Genomic DNA, 18,579 nt, shown 5'->3' with positions numbered 1-18,579 from the left:
TACTGTTTTCCATAGTGGCTGCACCAGTTTGCATTCCCACCAGCAGTGTATGAGGGTTCCCTTTTCTCCACACCCTCTCCAACACTTATTATTTTTCATCTTGTTAATTATAGCCATTCTGACAGGTGTGAGGTAATATTTCATGTAGTTTTGATTTTATTTCCCTAATAATTAGTGATGTTGAACATCTCTTCATGTGCCTGTTGGCCATCTGTATATCTTCTTTGGAGAAATATCTGTTCATATCCTGTGCCCCCAACCCCCCCCCCCCTTTTTTTTTGTACTGAGGAGGATTGGCCCTGAGCTAACATCTGTTGCCAGTCTTTCTCTATTTTGTATGTGGTTCACCACCACAATGTGGCTGCTGACAAGTGGTGCAGGTTTGTGCCCAGGAACCAAACCTGGGCTGCTGAAGTGGAGCATACCAAACCCAACCACTGCCCCCTCTGCCTGTATTTTGATTGGTTTGGTTTTTTGTTGTTGTTGAGTTGTATGAGTTCTTTATATATTGTGGATATTAACCCCTTATTGGACACATGGTTTGCAAATATTTTCTCCCACTTGGTGGATTGTCTTTTTGTTTTGTTCCTGGTTTCCTTTGCTTTGCAGAAGCCCTTTAGTCTGATGTAGTCCCATTTGTTTATTTTTTCTTCTATTTCCCATGCCTGAGTAGACATGGTATTCAAAAAGATGCTGATAAGACCAATGTCAAAGACTGTACTGCCTATATTTTCTTCTAGGAGTTTTATGGTTTCAGGTCTTACCTTCAAGCCTTTAGTCCATTTTGAGTTAATTTTTGTGTATGGTGTAAGGTAATGGTCTGCTTTCCTTCTTTTGCATGTGGCTGTCCAGTTTTCCTAACACCATTTATCGAAGAGCCTTTCCTTTTTCCATTGTATGTTCTTGGCTCCTTTGTCGAAGATTCACTGTCCATAGATGTGTGGTTTTATTTCTGGGCTTTCAGTTCTGTTCTATTGATCTGTGTGTTTGTTTTTGTACCAGTACCATGCTGTTTTGATTACTATAGCTTTGTAGTATATTTTGAAGTCAGGTATTGTGATGCCTCCAGCTTTGTTCTTTTTTCTCAGGATTGCTTCAGCAATTCAGGGTCTTTTGTTGTTCCATATAAATTTTAGGATTCTTTGTTCTATTTCTGTGAAGAATGTCATTGGGATTCTGATTGGGATTGCATTGAGTCTGTAGATTGCTGTAGGTATGGGCATTGTAACTATGTTTATTCTTCCAATCCATGTGCATGGGCTATCTTTCCATTCCTTTGCCATCTTTGATTTCTTTCAATAATGTCTCATAGTTTTCAGTGTATGATCTTTCACCTTCTTGGTTAAATTTATTCCTAGATATTTTATCCTTTTTGTTGTGATTTTAAATGGGATTTATTCTTGAGTTCTCTTTCTGCTAGTTTGTTATCAGTATAGAAATGCAACTGATTTTTGTAAGTTGATCTTGTACCCTGCAACTTTGCTGTAGTTACTGATTATTTCTAATAGTTTTCCTATTGATTCTTTAGGGTTTTCTATATATAGAATCATGTCATCTGCAAACAGTGAGATTTTCACTTCTTCCTTTCCAATTTGGATACCTCTTATTTATTTTTCTTGCCTAACTTCCCTGTCCAAAACCTCCAGTACTGTGGTGATTAGGAGTGGTGAGAGTGGGCGCCCTTGTCTTGTTCCTATTCTCAAAGGGCTGGCTTTCAGTTTTTTACCATTAAGTATGATGTTGGCTGTGTGTTTATTATATATAGCCTTTATTATGTTGAGGTACTTTCCTTCTCTACCCATTTTGTTGAGAGTTTTTATCGTAAATGGATGTTGGATCTTGTCAAATGCTTTCTCTGCATCTATTGAGAGAGCGTGTGATTTTTATTCCTCATTTTGTTAATGTGGTGTATCACATTGATTGATTTGTGGATGTTGAACCATCCCTGCATCCCTGGTATAAATCCCACTTGATCATGGTGTATGATCCTTTTAATGTATTGCTGTATTTTGTTTGCTAGTATTTTGTTGAGGATTTTTGCGTCTGTGTTCATCAGCGATATAGGTCCGTAATTTTCCTTCTTTGTGTTGTTTTTGTCTGGTTTGGGGATCAAACTGATGTTGGCTTATAGAATGAGTTAGGAAGTGTTCTGTCTTCCTCAACTTTTTGGAGTAGTTTGAGGAGGATAAGTATTAAATCTTCTTTGAATTCTCCAGAGAAGCCATCTGGTACTGAACTTTTGTTTTCTGGGCAGTTTTTGATTACTGTTTGAATCTCTTGTGATTGGTCTAGTCAGATTCTCTTTTTATTCTTGATTGAATTTGGGGGTTGGGTTGTATGAGCCTAAGAATTTATCTGTTTCTTCTGGGTTATCCTATTTGTCGGCATATAGTTGTTCATAGTATTCTCTTATAATCTTTTGCATTTCTGTGGTATCCATTGTAATTTCTCCTCTTTCATTTCTTTTTTTAAAAAATTTTTCCTGGAGCTTTTTTAAAAAAGATTTTATTTTTCCTTTTTCTCCCCAAAGTCCCCTGGTACATAGTTGTATATATTTTTAGTTGTGGGTCCTTCTAGCTGTGGCATGTGGGATGCCACCTCAGCATGGCTTGATGAGTGGTGCCATGTCTGTGCCCAGGATCCAAACTGGCGAAACCCTGGGCCACCAAAGTGGAGTGCACGAACTTAACCACTTGGCCACGGGGCCGGCCCCACTCCTCTTTCATTTCTAATTTTATTTATTTGAGCCTTCTCTCTTTGTTTCTTAGTGAGTCTGGCTAAGAGTTTGTCAAGTTTGTTTGTTTTCTCAGAGAACCTGCTCTTAGTTTCATTGATCCTTTCCTACTGATTTTTTGGTTTCTATTTCATTTATTTCTGCTCTAATTTTTATTATTTTCCTCCTTCTGCTGAATTTGAGCTTTGTTCTTTTTCTAGTTCTCTTAGGTGTAGTTTAAGATTAATTATTTGAGATTTTTCTTTTTTGTTGAGGTGGGCCTGTTTTGCTATGAATTGTCCTCTTAGCACTGCTTTTGCTGCATCCCATAAGAGTTGGTATCATGTATTTTCGTTTTCATTTGTCTCCCCATAGTTTTTGATTTCTCCTTTAATTTATCCATTGATCCAATGGTTGTTCAATAGCATGTTGTTTAGACTGCACATATTTGTGACTTTCCCAGCATTTTTCTTGTAGGTAGTTTCATAGCATTATGGTTGGAAAAGATGCTTGACATGATTTGCATCTTCTTAAATTTATTGAGGCTAGTCTTGTTTCCAAACATAGAGTTTATCTTTGAGAGTGTTCCATATGCACTTGAGAAGAATGTGTATTTTGCTGTTTTTGGATGGAATGTTCTATCTGTATCTGTTAAGTCCATGGTCTGGTATTTCATTTAAGGCCACTGTTTCCTTGTTGACTTTCTGTCTGGATGATCTATCTATTGATGTAAGTGGGGTGTTGAGGTCCCCTACTATTATTGTGTTGCTGTCAGTTTCTCCCTTTAGGTCTGTTAAGAGTTGCTTTCTATACTTTGGTGTTCCTGTGTTAGGTGCATATATACTCATAAATGTTGTGTCCTCTTGGTGGAGTGTCCCTTTTATTGTTATATACTGCCCCTCTTTGTCTCTCATTGTCTTTTTTATCTCGAAGTCTGCTTTATCTGATATAAGTAGGGCAACACCTGCTTTCTCTCTTTTGTTTTTTGAGGAAGATTAGCCCTAACCTAACATCTGCTGCTAATCCTCCTCTTTTTGCTCAGGAAGACTGGCCCTGAGCTAACATCTATGCCCATCTTCCTCTACTTTATATGTGGGACACCTGCCACAGCATGGTTTGACAAGCAGTGCATAGGTCTGCACCCGGGATCCGAACTGGCAAACCCTGGGCCACCGAAGCAGAACGTGTGAACTTAACCACCGGGCCGGCCCCATCACCTGCTGTCTTTTGCTTGCCATTTGCTTCAAGTATTGTCCTCTATCCCTTCACTATGAGCCTATGTTGGTCTTTAGAGCTGAGATGTGTTTCCTGGAGGCAGCACATTGCTGGGTCTTGTTTTTTTAATCCATCTAGCCAGTCTGTGTCTTTTGATTAGAGAATTCAATCCATTTACATTTAGAGTGATTATTGATATATGAGGGCTTAATACTGCCACTTTTATCTCTTGTTTTCCAGTTGTCCTCTATTTCCATTGTTTCTTTTCCGTTGTATTTCTGACTGCCGTTTCAGTTTGGTAGTTTTCTATGATGGTTTTCTCAGTTTTCTCTTTATTTATTATTCATGGCTCTGCTCTGATTTTTTGTTTACTGGTTACCGTGAGGTTTGTACAAAAGATCTCATAGATGAGATAGTCCATTTTCTGATAGCCTCTTATCTCCATTAGCCTAAGTAGGTTCCATCCCTTTTCTCTTCCCCTTCTGAGTTATTGTTGTCACAAATTGTTCTTTTCCATGTTGTGAATTTGTGACTAAATTGAAGTGTTTATAGTTATTTTTGATGCTTCCTTCCCTTTGTCTTTTATGTTATAATTAAGTGTTTACTGACCTATTCGGGTATACAGCTGCAATTTCTGATTCTGTTTATTTATCACCTTGCTCAAGGTGTTGTAAACCTTTGCTTTTTAGTTTCAGATGAGTGGGCTCCTTTCAACCTTTCTTGTAAGGTAGGCCTAGTGGTGATGAACTCCTTCAGCTCTTGTTTATCTGGAAAACTTTTTATTTCTCCATCGTATCTGAAGGACAGTTTCACTGGATAGAGTATTCTTGGCTGAGAGATTTTTGTCTTTCAGTATTTTGAATATGTCATTCCATTCTCTCCTAGCTGGTAAGATTTCTGCTGAGAAATCCACTGAAAGCCTGAGAGGGTTCCTTTGTAGGTTATTTTCTTCTGTCTTGCTCTCCTTAATATTTTTTTCTTTGTCATTGACTTTTGCCAGTTTTAATATTATATGCATTAGAGAAGTTCTTTTTGCATTTTACGTAATTAGGAATTCTATTGCCTTCATGTACTTTTAAGTTCAGTTATTTTCCCAGGTTTGGGAAGTTCTCAGCTATTATTTCTTTGAATGAGCTCTTTGCTCCTTTCTCCGTTTATTCTCCCTCTTGAATACCTATAATTCTTATGTTGTTTTTCCTGATAGAGTTGGATATTTCTCAAAGAATTTCTTCATTTTTTAAAAATCTTAGTTCTGTCTCCTCCTCCACCTGAAGCATTTCTATATTTCTATCCTCTAATTCACTAATTCTGTCCTCTGTAAAATCAGCTCTATTTTTTATGGATTCTAGGTTATTTTTATCTCATTAGTTGTCTTCTTCATATCCAGAATTTCTGTCTGGTTTTTTTTTTTAGAGTTTCAATCTCTTTGGCAAAGTATTCCTTCTTCTCATTAATTTTATTCCTGAGCTCACTGAACTGTCTTTCTGAGTTTTCTTGTAACTTGTTGAGTTTCTTTATGGTAAGTATTTTGAATTCTCTGTCACGTCGATTGTAAATTTCTGTGACTTCAGGATTGGTTTCTGGAAACTTGTCATTTCCTTCTGCTCTGAAGTGTTAATGTAGTTTTTCATGGTGTTTGACAAAGTGATCTGCTGGCGCATTTGTGGTAGTATCAGGTCACAGATTCCACCTGCCACCCCTGGGGTGCGTCAGGAGCTATGTCTTCTGATCCCGCCCCATCTGCTGGAAGTTGTGCTGGTAGGGCTTCTCTGTGCGTTTGTGCACTGGCTGCAGTCGCTTGGCAGGTCGTGCACACACATGCTGGCAGGGTGTCTCTGCTCTGCCAGTGGGTTGCCATGATGTGTGATCACTGCTCAGCAGGGCACTGACAGCTGGTGTGCTAGGCTGGAGAGGAGGGGCACTTTCTTTCTCATGCCAGCTGACTCTGCTCTTGTGGGTGGCTTGGCTGAACTGCTTTGCTTGGTGCGGGCTCCTTTGTGGGGGTTAGCTATGCTAGGGGAGTGTTCCCATGGGCAGGGCCACAACGGCACAGTGGGTATTCCTTCAGGCCAGGCTACAACTCCGAAAGTGTCCGTACACATGCTTCTGGCTCTTCTTACAGTCCCACTGACCACTGTGTGAGGACCTGTGACCTATATTGCTGCCATTGAGGAGTGGTAGGGGTGCATGCACCTAGTTCCCCTGTCTCCTGGAGATCCAGTCCACTCATCTTCAGATGCACAGCTGCGTGGATCTCTTAGCTGTCCTCTTGTGCTGTGCAGGGAATCCTCTGCTGGTTAATGAATGTCCATTTAATTATAGCTTAGAAGGGAGAGACAAAAGGAACAACTCACTCTGCCATGATGCTGATGTCACTCCAGATTTTTATTGTCTTGACACTGATTACCATATACAGTCATGCATCACTTAATGACAGGGATGTGTTCTGAGAAATGTGTCTTTAGGTGATTTTGTTGTGTGAACATCATAGAATATACTTATACAAACCTGGATGGTATAGCCTATACATACCTAGACTACGTGGTACTAATTTTATGGGACAACCAGTCTGTCGTTGGCTAAAATGTCATTATGTCACATGTGACTGTATAAAGTGGCAATTATGTGACCTTGGGCAAGCCATTTAATCTCTCTCTGACTCAGTTTTCTCATTTGTAAATGAAGATGACCCCAGAGAGTTGTTGGGGGAATAAAGTGAGGTCCTGGCACATAGAAAGTGCTCAGTCAACTTTAACTTATTACTGTGATTTTGCATCATACATGTAACTTGCTGATTTCCCAAGAGTTGAAGGGCTCAACCCCCTACTAAACCCTCCAACCCCTTCATAGTAACTCGGGGTTGCCATTATCTTGTTTGTTACAACAAAGTATACTCATGTGAATAAAGGTTATAAAGGTTTAGTATTAAAAACTGAAATAAATGGCAGACAAGCAGGAACATTTTGGAATTCTCCACCCATCTCAACCTCCAGGGACTTGATTGTTATCTGAAAAGGGTGGACTGGTTGGAGTGCTCACACGGCTACATAAGGATTTTTGTTGTTGTTGCACCCTTAGTCTTGTGGTTCTTACAAGAACCCTTGGGGGTTCTCACATAAGAAATCACTGTGCACATTGTGCATTTAAAACCATACGCTTCTACTCTAAGGCCGAAGTAAGGGGTATTTGAGGCTAGTTTTGACTATATACACCTTTCTTCAAAGACAGGCTTCAGAACTGACCTTACAGCCAATCAGCTTCCTCCAGCATATCGTGCTGGGCAATTTGAGTCACTTTCAGGCAGAGAGGTGCTGGAGCCACCTCATGCTGGCAGGCCAGAGCTGACTGTTAAATTTTCAGCAGTCTTGTGATCCAGTGGATTTTGCATTACCAGTTTGAGATTGGCCATGCTTGGAGTATTTTCACCACAGAAATCAGCAAACTTTACAGATCAGCCCCCGCACCTGCCCACCCCCCTGCCCCCATTGTTAAACTTTTACCAGCATACCACCGTTTAGCCTAGGCAGGAAGCTTTCGGTCTGTGCCTCCCTCCCTCTCTCCCTCCTGCCCAGGCTGGTAGAGCTGGAGGAAAGCTGATTTCATTTATGAGACAGAACTGAGAAAACCATTTCTTTCACATTAGGGCTATTGTTGTTATAATTATGGTGGCTTCTGGGGAGGTGTAGAACATCTAAGGAGACAGCATTCTTACACTTGTTTGCCTTAGAGGAGAAAATCATTGGGTTTAATAATAATTTTGGAAAACACCTGTTTTCAGGAGACAGCATTCTGTTGATACTCTCCCTTATACCCTATCCTTATGATGTCATGATTGAGATTTCAGCCCTGTTTTATTTTCCTGGTTTAAAGATGTGGCAGTTCTGAGAGGTGTAGTGATCCAACCCAGGTCACACAAGTCTGCAGTGGAATGTAGAATAGAACAGAGAGAGCGACCACAGAAAGATTTCAAATATACAATCAAAATGCAGCTGTGGCATGTGACTATATTCATATTATTCCACATATTCTATTGTACAGTATAAAATTCTGGAACAGCCATCAGAACAGGTAATGATATTCACAGAATATGAAAGTGGTAATTTTTAAAGAATGATTTAAAGAACTAATTTATACTTTTAAAACATTTTAAAAGCTTATTACAATCAGGTGACTGCATTTGAAACCCTTTTTGTGTTTCATTTTGAAATTTGGATGTCCTATGAAGGAATGCTGTCTGCCTGGAGCCTCACCTTTCATTACAACAGAGCCCTGAAACCAATCACATTTCAAAACCTTATATCTAGAAGACTTATCAGTGCTTTGGCCTGGAAAGGAATGTCTTTCTCCTAATGTTTGTTAACTGTGTATGTGTGTGTGTGGGTGTGTATCTGCGTGTGAAGGAGTGTCATCTCTCCTGTGGTTATTTCAAAGGAGAACACGCACTCTGTTTCTAGTCTTTATTGGAATTTCTTTTCAAAGGGGTTATATTTGTGTATATTTCATATATACATGTAAATATTTTTATAGGGAATGAAAAAGAGCCGAGTAGATGCAAAAAAAATTGGTCCTCTCAAATTGGCTGCCCTGAATGGACTCTCCCTATCTCGCTTGCCTCTCCCTGATGAAGGAAATGAAGTGCCTACCAGAGCCACTAATGATGAGAGGGTATGTATGGGACACATGGGGTATGTGCCTTCTCTGGGACAATTGATAAAAAGCTACAAAAATGCCTTCATGAGGTTTTGGTGAATGTTCTAACACATTTAATAATCATAAAAGAGTGTTAAGGAATTTTGTAATCTGGACCTCAAAATTGGGGCAAATTTATAGTTAATGTTTTAATAGATAATTTCAGGCTAAAAGTTGATTCTTTTTTTTTTGTTTCTGAATGTTCTTTACTTTCTGCCAGGCATCTGTTGCAGTCTTGACTTTTGATGGGCTTAAAATTAGAGGAAATCTACAAATGCATATGAGTACACATAGGAAGAAAGCAGACATTGGCTGCTTTCATCTTACTGAAAATTTATTTCAAGAGTAAACAGTTACTGAATTTTTTAAAAGTTTCTTTGTGACTGAGATATATTTGTGATGAGGATTTATTATATCAAAATCAAACAGGCATGAATTATGCTAATCAAAAATTAATTTGCTCTCCACTGGATCCTGGAGATAGTTTCCAATATTTAGTAGTTTTTACTTTTTCTTTTTTTTTTTTTTAAAGATTTTATTTTTTCCTTTTTCTCCCCAAAGCCCCCCGGTACATAGTTGTATATTCTTTGTTGTGGGTCCTTCTAGTTGTGGCATGTGGGATGCTGCCTCAGCGTGGTTTGATGAGCAGTGTCATGTCCGCGCCCAGGATTCGAACCAACGAAACACTGGGCCGCCTGCAGCGGAGCGCGTGAACTTAACCACTCGGCCACGGGGCCAGCCCCAGTAGTTTTTACTTTCTTATATAAAATAATCATTTATTATAAAATTGAAGCATTTGTTCTTAAAGGTTGGAATTGATTATCCTACTGCAGGATTTACTGTTCTCAGGAGAATTTTCTGTTTCTTAGGGGTCACAAAACTGACCATGGATATGGAGGAAATGAATTCAACAAATTGTTTTAGGCCAATTTCACCTTTAAACAGAACTTTGCATTATATTTCTCACCAAGAAGATTATTTGATTTGTTCTTTTAACTCTTATTGTTATGGCATGTTAAAAATTTAACTTTGGTTTCACCTAGAATTTTCAATATTAGTTAATGCTAAACTTGAAGCAGAAAACAAGATTTCAAATATACAATCAAAATGCAGCTGTGGCATGTGACTATATTCATGTTATTCCACATATTCTATTTTACAGTGTAAAATTCTGGAACAGCGGTTAGAACAGGGAATGGTATTCACAGAATATGAAAGAATTCTTAAAAAACGGCTAGTTGATGGAGAGTGCTCAACAGCACGACTTCCTGAAAATGCAGAAAGAAATCGATTCCAAGATGTTCTTCCCTATGATGATGCCAGAGTGGAGTTGGTCCCAACGAAAGAAAATAATACCGGTTACATCAATGCATCACATATTAAGGTGAGAGGAACATTTAGAGTAATTGACAGGATGTGAAGTTTTTAGTTAAATTACAAGAATGTTAAGAATTGTATTCATGTCTGTATGCTAAAAACACCCTAGTTTTGAACCATTGTGACAAAGTATATTATAAGCAGGGAAATCCATACCCCAGGGCTAGGGAGAGAGTGTGTAGCAGCAGAGCCAGAGTCACGATTGCTCTCTCCACGTGGTAAACCACTCTGCCCCTACTGTTATTATTAGCACGCAGGGAGCACTTATTAGCCCGAATTTAGAACTTTGTTCTTCCAAATATGAAGACGTCTCTCTAGCTCATAAATTCTCTCAGGAGCGGCTGAATTGGTTTTTCCTCATCCTATACCTACCTGCACTTTTATGTAACAGAAATGTCTGGGTTTTTTGATGGTGTTCACAGAGGTTTTACTTATGAAGGTACCATCTGCTCTCTTGGTGTACTCCCTGTAATCATTTTAAACATCGTTTGTTCTTTGAAGAAGCAGAACCACTTTTTCTCTGGAAACAGTATAATTCCATTTAACTGGGGTAACGTTACACCCACTAAACTGGAGGAAGTGATGATTCACAGCAGGGACGTGAGTAAAGCCAGATGCTCTCTCTTCATCCTTTTGCCCTCTGTTCATGCTGGCTAGGGAGTCAAGTCTTTATTTTGGGAAGGAGAAATTTCCTTCTAGTGAGTGAGGATTTATGATCAGGCGTTGTTTTTCTTCCTTCCCACATTCTACTTAGTTTGGCAGTGGTATTTGATGGAGCAATTTCACACCTGAGGCTTTCTAGAGACCTGGTAATCTGCCCGTGAGTGCCAGTACCCTGATGGTCTTTGGGAATCTATGCATGTGCTTTTTAAATGGACATAATTTACTTGAAAACCGAGCATTTCTTTGGAATAACTCATCCAGTCTGTCCTGACTGGATGGATAAGAATTGAATAATGTTATAGTTCTATAGTGGTATTTCAGAATCTTCAATGGCAACCTGAAGAACGGTGGAGAGTCTGAGCTTCAGAATTCCTGATCTCCCACTCACCAGTGTGGACCTCACTGTCCTTATCTCTGAATAAAGAAATGCTGGCACCTCCCCCATAGGCTCCCTCCCCATCAGACCCTTCCCGCCCCCACAGTGCCTGCCACCAAGTGGGTGCTCGGTGAGAGGACGCGGGTGTGACTCAGGGCTGGCAGCCTGATGTGAGAGCCTGGGTGGAACAGTGCTAGGCACAGCCTTCACCCTCAGTGAGTGCTGAGAGCACAGTCACTGTCGTGCCCGAAAACCAGGGGAGCTGAGATTTAACCCAGGTCTCCTGACTACAAGTCCAGTAGTGACTGTTGGATTCGACATCTCTCAAGCAGGTTAAGTCTTACGTGGAAACTTAGTATCTATCATTATGGAGGGTGATCCTGACTCAGAAGGTCAGAGATGAGACCCCCTTAAGTAGGAAGATTTTTTTTCCTGGAAATCTGACATTTAACTTAGGTTTTAGATTCATTGCTAATAGTTTTTCAGATGTGTTTAGTACTTCACAAGGGGAAATTGTGTTTGAAATTTGGGGTGCTGTGATGTTATTATTTTTATAAGAAGAACTGTCAGAGCAGCAGCGGCAGCCACTTCCTGAGAGCCTGTTATGTGCAGGGCAGCCGTGGACTGACTCACTTAATCCTGACGACAGCCCCAGGAGGGTCGGTAAGATTCTGATTTTATAGATGAGAACTGAGATTCAGAGAGGTTAGCAAATTGCCCCAGGTCACATAAATTATGTGAATTCAGAATCCATAAGTTTATAAAAAGGTCAGTCATGGAAATTGTATTGACAAGGAAAAATAAAATCCTTTCTTTATTCTGAATAATTCAGTTCACTTTTTTAGTTTTGTCGTGAACAAATGTATATTCATGCATGCATATATACGTATATGTATTATACATGCACATATTAATTTTTTTAATCTTTTCTAATTTCAGGTCTCTGTCAGTGGAATTGAATGGGACTATATTGCTACACAGGGACCATTACAGAACACCTGTCAGGATTTTTGGCAGATGGTGTGGGAACAGGGAGTTGCAATTATAGCAATGGTGACGGCAGAAGAGGTAAGTGCTTATTTCTCTTAATGGATTTTCTCAGCTTCAGAAGAACAGTTAACGTTGATCATGTGGAATCTTGACCTTTAGAGAAAAAGGCAGGGTCAGACTGTGGTTCTGAATTCCAGGTGTGCTGTCTGTATGAAAGGGCGTCCATTGCTGGATCTCCTGTTGTCTTTTGACTGTACTTGTCTTTCACAGGAAGGTGGAAGGGAGAAGAGCTTTAGGTATTGGCCACGACTTGGTTCCAGGCACAACACCGTCACCTATGGAAGGTTTAAGATCACAACCCGGTTCCGCACAGACTCGGGCTGCTATGCCACCACAGGCTTGAAGATGAAGCACCTGCTCACGGGGCAGGAGAGGACAGTTTGGCATCTCCAGTACACAGATTGGCCTGAGCACGGCTGTCCAGAGGACCTCAAGGGGTTTTTATGTAAGTGTCTCATTCCCAGCACAGCTTCTGCTGGAGTTGTGGAAATGGCCGTGGAGGGGAAGACTTAGTTTTTTGAGCTGTTTCCTTTATGTTGTCTCATAGAAGCTTTGAACTTGATTTTGTTTTTTTTGCTTTTTAGGTTGGCACCTGAGCTAACAACTGTTGCCAATCTTCTTTCTTTTTTTTTCTGCTTTTTTCTCCCTGAATCCCCCCAGTACATAGTTGTATATTTTAGTTGTAGGTCCTCCTAGTTCTGCCACGTGGGATGTCGCCTCGGCATGGCCTGATGAGTGGTGCCATGTCCGCACCCAGGATCCGAACCAGCAAAACCCTGGGCCACTGAAGCGGAACGTGCGAGCTTAACCACTCAGCCACGGGGCCGGCCCCTGAACTTGTTTTAAGATAAAGATTTTAAGTGTTTAGGGAAGGCTTAACAGAAGAAGTTTTGCAGTATAATTTAGTAGTGAGGAGGATGCCGTAACTGACTGTGAGAGACTCTCTCCTCACTTTCATTTTGTGGATGAGAAAGTGAAGCCCGGGCAGAGTCAGTGACTTTCCCAAGATCACACTGTCTTGTTAGTTAGTGGTTGGGTTTGGTTAATTAGCGCCCACTGCTCTTTATCTGGAGTTCTCTCAGTCAGTGGAGATAATCTGAAAATTCTCAGTTTGATAGCCTTAATCCCTGAGTGCTTTTCTATTTCTTTGATATTTCACAGCATACCTCGAGGAGATCCAGTCTGTTCGACGCCATACAAATAGTACAAGTGAACCAAAAAGCCCCAACCCTCCGTTGCTGGTCCACTGCAGTGCTGGAGTGGGGAGGACTGGGGTCGTCATTTTGTCAGAGATCATGATTGCCTGTCTGGAACACAATGAGGTGCTTGTGTCCTTTTTTGGTGGGGAGAGAAGTGGGCTGGGGAAGAGAGGGACCTGGTGGCCTGGTGGTTCAGCTCTTTCTAAACATAGTTCCTTAGGGGTTTCTTACAGAAGATGCTAAGGTAGAAAAGGGACTGTCTCCTAACCAGAACTCTGAGAGGACCCCGGACCCCCCACCATCTCTCCCCCAGGGAATGCATCCTCCTCATGGCTGTTTCTCTCACTCCAGGTGCTGGACATCCCAAGGGTGCTGGACATGCTGAGACAGCAGAGAATGATGATGGTGCAGACCCTCTGCCAGTACACATTTGTATACCGAGTTCTCATTCAGTTCCTGAAAAGCTCAAGGCTTATATAAGCTCCCATAGCTTCTTTTGGGGACCCGATCATGTGAAGCGTTTACAGCTAAAAAAGTGCTTGCCTAACTAATACTTTCCCCTCAACGCTCGATCCACGCAGCCGCTCCATCGGGACATGAATGATGGTATGAATGACGGCGCACTGAAGGAAACATGCAAAGTGTAAGGCCGAAGAGGGGGATTCTTAACCGGGGAAGGGTGCCGAAGAAGGAGGGCGTGGTTTCGAGGGCATCGCCCTGCTCCGGTCTGTCTGATTTGCAGTACTTGCACACATTTTGGAGATTATGTTTTCTAGACAGTTCTCTATTTTACTGAAGCTACACTGGGCAATTCTGGCAATCATTAAGGCGTATAGGTTTCTATCTTAAACTAGTTTTTGATAATGGAATTTTATTTTATGACTAAAATATTTGGGGTTTTCTTGTTGAGAAACTGAATTTTCCATGGGGATGATCCACAGATATGAGTGGTTGCTGTATAACTTTGTATTTAAAAGCGTATTATTATCTTTTGTTGTTTTTAAAAAAACCTTGGGTACTTCACAATTTAGTTACCAAACTCAAAACTACAAGAAGAATCTGAAAGTGTTATTTTGAAAGATAGAAAGCATTTTTATATTCAGAGAATTTTTTATCCTAAAAATTCTATATATTAGTACCTTCTCTATTTTCCAAACAAGAGTTCAACTCATTAAGGTACTGAAATGAGTCAGTTAATGTAAGGGAAAGTTGCGAATGAAGGCACATTATTTAAAATGTAAGAGAATAATCAGATTCACTATTTTTTCTAGTATTATTCATCAACTTAAATGGGTTTGATTTTCTTGGTTGAAAATGAAGTAAAAAACAATTGCATAAGATGGTTTTAAGCACTTTTTTGTTAAAAAACAATAAATCTGAGTTTTAATGTATGTGTTGCTTTATAGATGAAACAGTAACAATGGACATTGTTTCAGAAGTGTTTTGGACGAGATAAGGAATAAGGGTATGTGGGATGATGAGGACAAGAGTAAGTGCTGTGTAAATGCAAGATGGGAAATGCAAGACGCCGTTGTCTTTACAAAAATGCAGTATTATCTGTGCTCAGACTGAGATGCTGGGATGGAGAGTGGGGGCTTGGGAGTATGGGGCTGGCCCCCTGGAGGTGGGTATCCCCAGGAAATTCAAGGCCTGTCGCTGTCAGTGACTTACTCTGTCAGCTTGGAGTTCTTCCACCTAAACCTCTATTTTTAACAAATATAATCAGGTTTATATTATCATTAAAAGAAGCCTTGAAGAGGCTTTATTTTCTTTTGATTGAAAGAAAGGAAGAGTTAATAATAGTTTCAGCTCATCTCCTAACACCACAGCCCAAACTTATGGGGCCACCAGGGATTGCTGTGGATTCAAGGGGTACTTGAATTTTAGCTTCTTAATCCGCTAACTGTACCTCTGAGGTCAACTTTAGTTTCTTAGTCCCCGCCCCTATACTATGCAGGCACATCCCAGTGGGCAGAACCAGGCTGAGTTGAAGGGGGGAGCGCGCTGCCTTTGGCCCAGGCTGAGCTGGCCTTGTCCCAGTGGGAGCTGAGTAGGTTAGCACTGATCGGCACACTTAGCTGAGGAGCCGTCTCTCTTTCCTTCTTCTGAGGCTGCTTCTCCAAAATGTAGTGCTTCCAGAATGTCAAATCTAGGGCGATTTCCCCAAATTACACTATCCTGGGGGGTTCTGATTCCCATGTTAACTCCTAAAGCAGTTTAACTCACTCTTGTCACCATTAAGTGCGTGTTGTCAGCCATTGCACAGGATTTCCTTCATGCAGTGTGGCTCTGCCTAACCTAACTCTGAGTTCCCCAAAGCCAACCACTTAAGAGGAAAATTCAGAAGATAGAATGAAAAGGAACATTGGAAGTGGGCACATTTCTCACTTAGGAACAAAATACTAATTTTAAATCTAAAATTGTTTTAAGAGTCCTTTTTAAAGAACAGTACACTCAAGTGCAAATATTCAGAAAGAGCCCCCAGAAGAATGGAATAAGATTTTTTTATGGTGTTAATTCCCATCTCCACACCATATAGAGGAGAGGAGTGTTTCTGAAGTTTTTTTTCTTTCATGGTACGTTTTTAAAAAATGCTTTTCTGTCAGGTTTAAACATTTTGAAGTGTCCCATTGACAAGAGGATATTGTAAAACAAAAATCTAAAGAGTAATATATGATATATTTGTGTTCCTGTTGTAATAATTTGATTAGAAAAAAATTACTTATGAGGGCTAAATTATACTGTTTAAATGTCACTCAAAATGTCGCATGTTTGGCATAGCTTCTAAGACCCATTGTAATTTTTTTGTCCCTTTTGAATTTTTAAACTTTTAATTATAGTTAGTGAATATGAAAGTATTTCTGAATAAAAATAAATCTATATTATTGGACTTCAAAATGGTCTGATTTTTAGCGGCAAACTATAGAACATTGAGGATTCATAGGTTTACCATGTCTCAATGATGATGTTACTATCTGCCAAATTCACACAATCCTTCAGTATCTTAGTGTCTTGTTCCTTGCTATTAATTTCATATCAAAATTACCAAAATCTACATTTTCACGAAAAGTAGGTTGTAAACCAGTGTTTTCCACTGATCAATTTTGGCATCTCTGGCATCAGTTTTCCTGATTAGTGGGGTCTTTTTTTGTTTGTTAGGAAGATTGGCCCTGAGCTAATGTCTGTGCCAGTCTGCCTTCACTTTATGTGGTACATCACCACAGCATGACCTGATGAGCGGTACTAGGTCTGTGGCCGGGATCTGGACCTGTGAACTCCAGGCCGCCAAAGCAGAGCTTGCGAACTTAACCACTACACCACCAGGCTGGCCCCTAGTGGGGTCTTTTGATGAAATGTTCTAGTTGATAGTTTTGAGCATAGAAAGTGTTCATTTTAGAATATCATTTGGAATGTTAATTGCAGTCATTGTTAATTACTCTCCTTTGGAACATCTACTGTGAAGCATTCAGAAAGCCCTAGAATTTAGCCATCAAAACCCTTTGGCAGGATTAAAACAGAAGCTGGACCTGTGCTTCCTTGGAAACTTCCAGAAAGAGCAAGGTGGGCAGAAACAGAGAGGAGGAGAGTGTTGGGCAAAGGACTGAGAGATGAAGGCATGGCATGGCCAACTTTTTTGTGAAGCTTTCGTCATCAGAAGAAAACAGTCATTTTTAATCTTCACAATATTAAGAAAATATAAATATATCTGTTATATATAATATAAAACTTTATATGTATTGAAATATAAAACTAGAGGTCAGCTGCAATCAGGAGCAGGTTTAGTGGAGATTTGTATGAACAAATGGAAACAAGAATTACTGTTTACTGTAAATAATGTTTTAAATCTGACTTTTTAAAGGAACTCTGGGATGTAAATTTAGGGAATTTGCTTCCCGTCAAGATTTCATGTGGAATAAGCTAAAACTATCTTTTAGTTTAAAGTTCATTTAAAAAAATCTCAATTGGAGGGGAGTGTTTTTTTGAGCTGAGGGATAGACATTTCAAAAATAGAGGGATGGGTACATTAGAAATTTGCCTGGGAAAGCATTTCTCAAAAGAACGTGAGTTTTTCAAATTCCTGTAGATAAAGAAGGGCTCCATCTACCCCAATATCTACAATTACTTATAGAATAATGAGGAAAAATCAGAAAATCCAGTTGTTTAAAATTTACTTGTGTGGGGGTGGGTGGATAGAGAAAGGATTTTAGAAAACATTTGAAGGGGTCCTTGGATTGTTAAGTGGCGTAGTGTTCTGTGTATTGCGGGCAGTTCCCAAATAAAAATTAGGCTCTAAGAGTTCAGATGTGTGTTGAATTATTGAGAGAGAGAGTGATTATTGATAAAATTATTGAGAGATATATATTCCCCCTGGTAAACAATACTCTAAGTGGGCGTTAACTTTCTTGTCACCCCAAGGCTTATTTAAACCCTAGGGGCTCTAAAAAGTGAACGGTATTATAGAACTAACTCGTCATGATCTGTATTCCAAGAAACATATGGGAACTTTTCTCCCTACTGCTCCCTGATGGTGAGATTCTTCCTGCCTGGCCCTGGGGGCTGAGCCTCAGCAAGCAGTTGAAGCCTCAGGTTGGTCCATGTTTCATGAGCACTCCACGTAAGCGAGTATCCCAGCTTTTGGTACGGAAACTTGAGTGGCGCATGAAGGTAAGGAACAGAATGGGACACAGGATGAAGTGAGTGGGGATGCTGCCTGTGAGGTGGGGCAGGGGAGGAGGAGGAGGAATTGGCAACACATCCTGCTGCCTTCTTGCTTCCACTTACACATCCTCCTCTGCATTGTCACTGGCATGAAATGGGAAGTAGAAGAGGGGCCAGACGGGAAGTTGGAGGTGTGCGGCACCCAGCTGAGGAAGCTGCCCAGGCAGACAGTCGCCTGTAAAGGGTCTCTCCAGGTCGCATGTTTATAAACTAGGGTCTGGCTGCACTTCATATTTCCAAAAATGTTCAAATTACCCCCATATATTTGAGAAATTAAAATACTTAATTTTCAAAACCTAGAGTAAATCTCAAGTTTTTCTAATATGTTGATGGTTAAGAAAGAGATAGTAACCATATACTTATTTTTAATTATGCTTTACTATTATAAATAAGTACAAATAAACGACAAGAAAGGAATAATTGTATTTGAACTCACTGGAACACTAACAGTATGGCTGACATACTGTTCCAAATATTTGGAAATTACTAATTAGGTAAATCTTTGATCATCTTTCCTTAAGTTCCATTAAATGACTCTGTGGTCTGTCATATAAAAGGACTGTTTAGAAAATCTAAGA

General features: G+C 40.1%; 1 protein-coding gene across 3 annotated transcripts in view; it reads left to right on the top strand.

Moving 5' to 3' along the window:
- The window catches only part of PTPN21 (protein tyrosine phosphatase non-receptor type 21), a 79,321-nt gene extending 61,738 nt beyond the window's left edge, over nucleotides 1–17,583 (top strand). For all 3 annotated transcript variants that reach the window (XM_023628229.2, XM_023628230.2, XM_023628228.2), the window contains exons 14-19: nucleotides 8,456–8,593; nucleotides 9,780–10,001; nucleotides 11,973–12,101; nucleotides 12,294–12,528; nucleotides 13,245–13,405; nucleotides 13,634–17,583. In XM_023628229.2, coding sequence (XP_023483997.1) covers nucleotides 8,456–8,593; nucleotides 9,780–10,001; nucleotides 11,973–12,101; nucleotides 12,294–12,528; nucleotides 13,245–13,405; nucleotides 13,634–13,762 — 1,014 coding nt within the window. In that variant the 3' untranslated portion in view covers nucleotides 13,763–17,583. The remainder of the gene's footprint in view (nucleotides 1–8,455; nucleotides 8,594–9,779; nucleotides 10,002–11,972; nucleotides 12,102–12,293; nucleotides 12,529–13,244; nucleotides 13,406–13,633) is intronic.
- Nucleotides 17,584–18,579: the final 996 nt, after the last annotated feature.

The sequence above is a fragment of the Equus caballus genome, chromosome 24 (genome assembly GCF_041296265.1).
Source record: "Equus caballus isolate H_3958 breed thoroughbred chromosome 24, TB-T2T, whole genome shotgun sequence".
Classification (NCBI taxonomy): Eukaryota; Metazoa; Chordata; class Mammalia; order Perissodactyla; family Equidae; genus Equus; species Equus caballus.
Note: the sequence above shows the minus strand (reverse complement) of the source record. Positions and strands in the feature narration are given on the sequence as shown.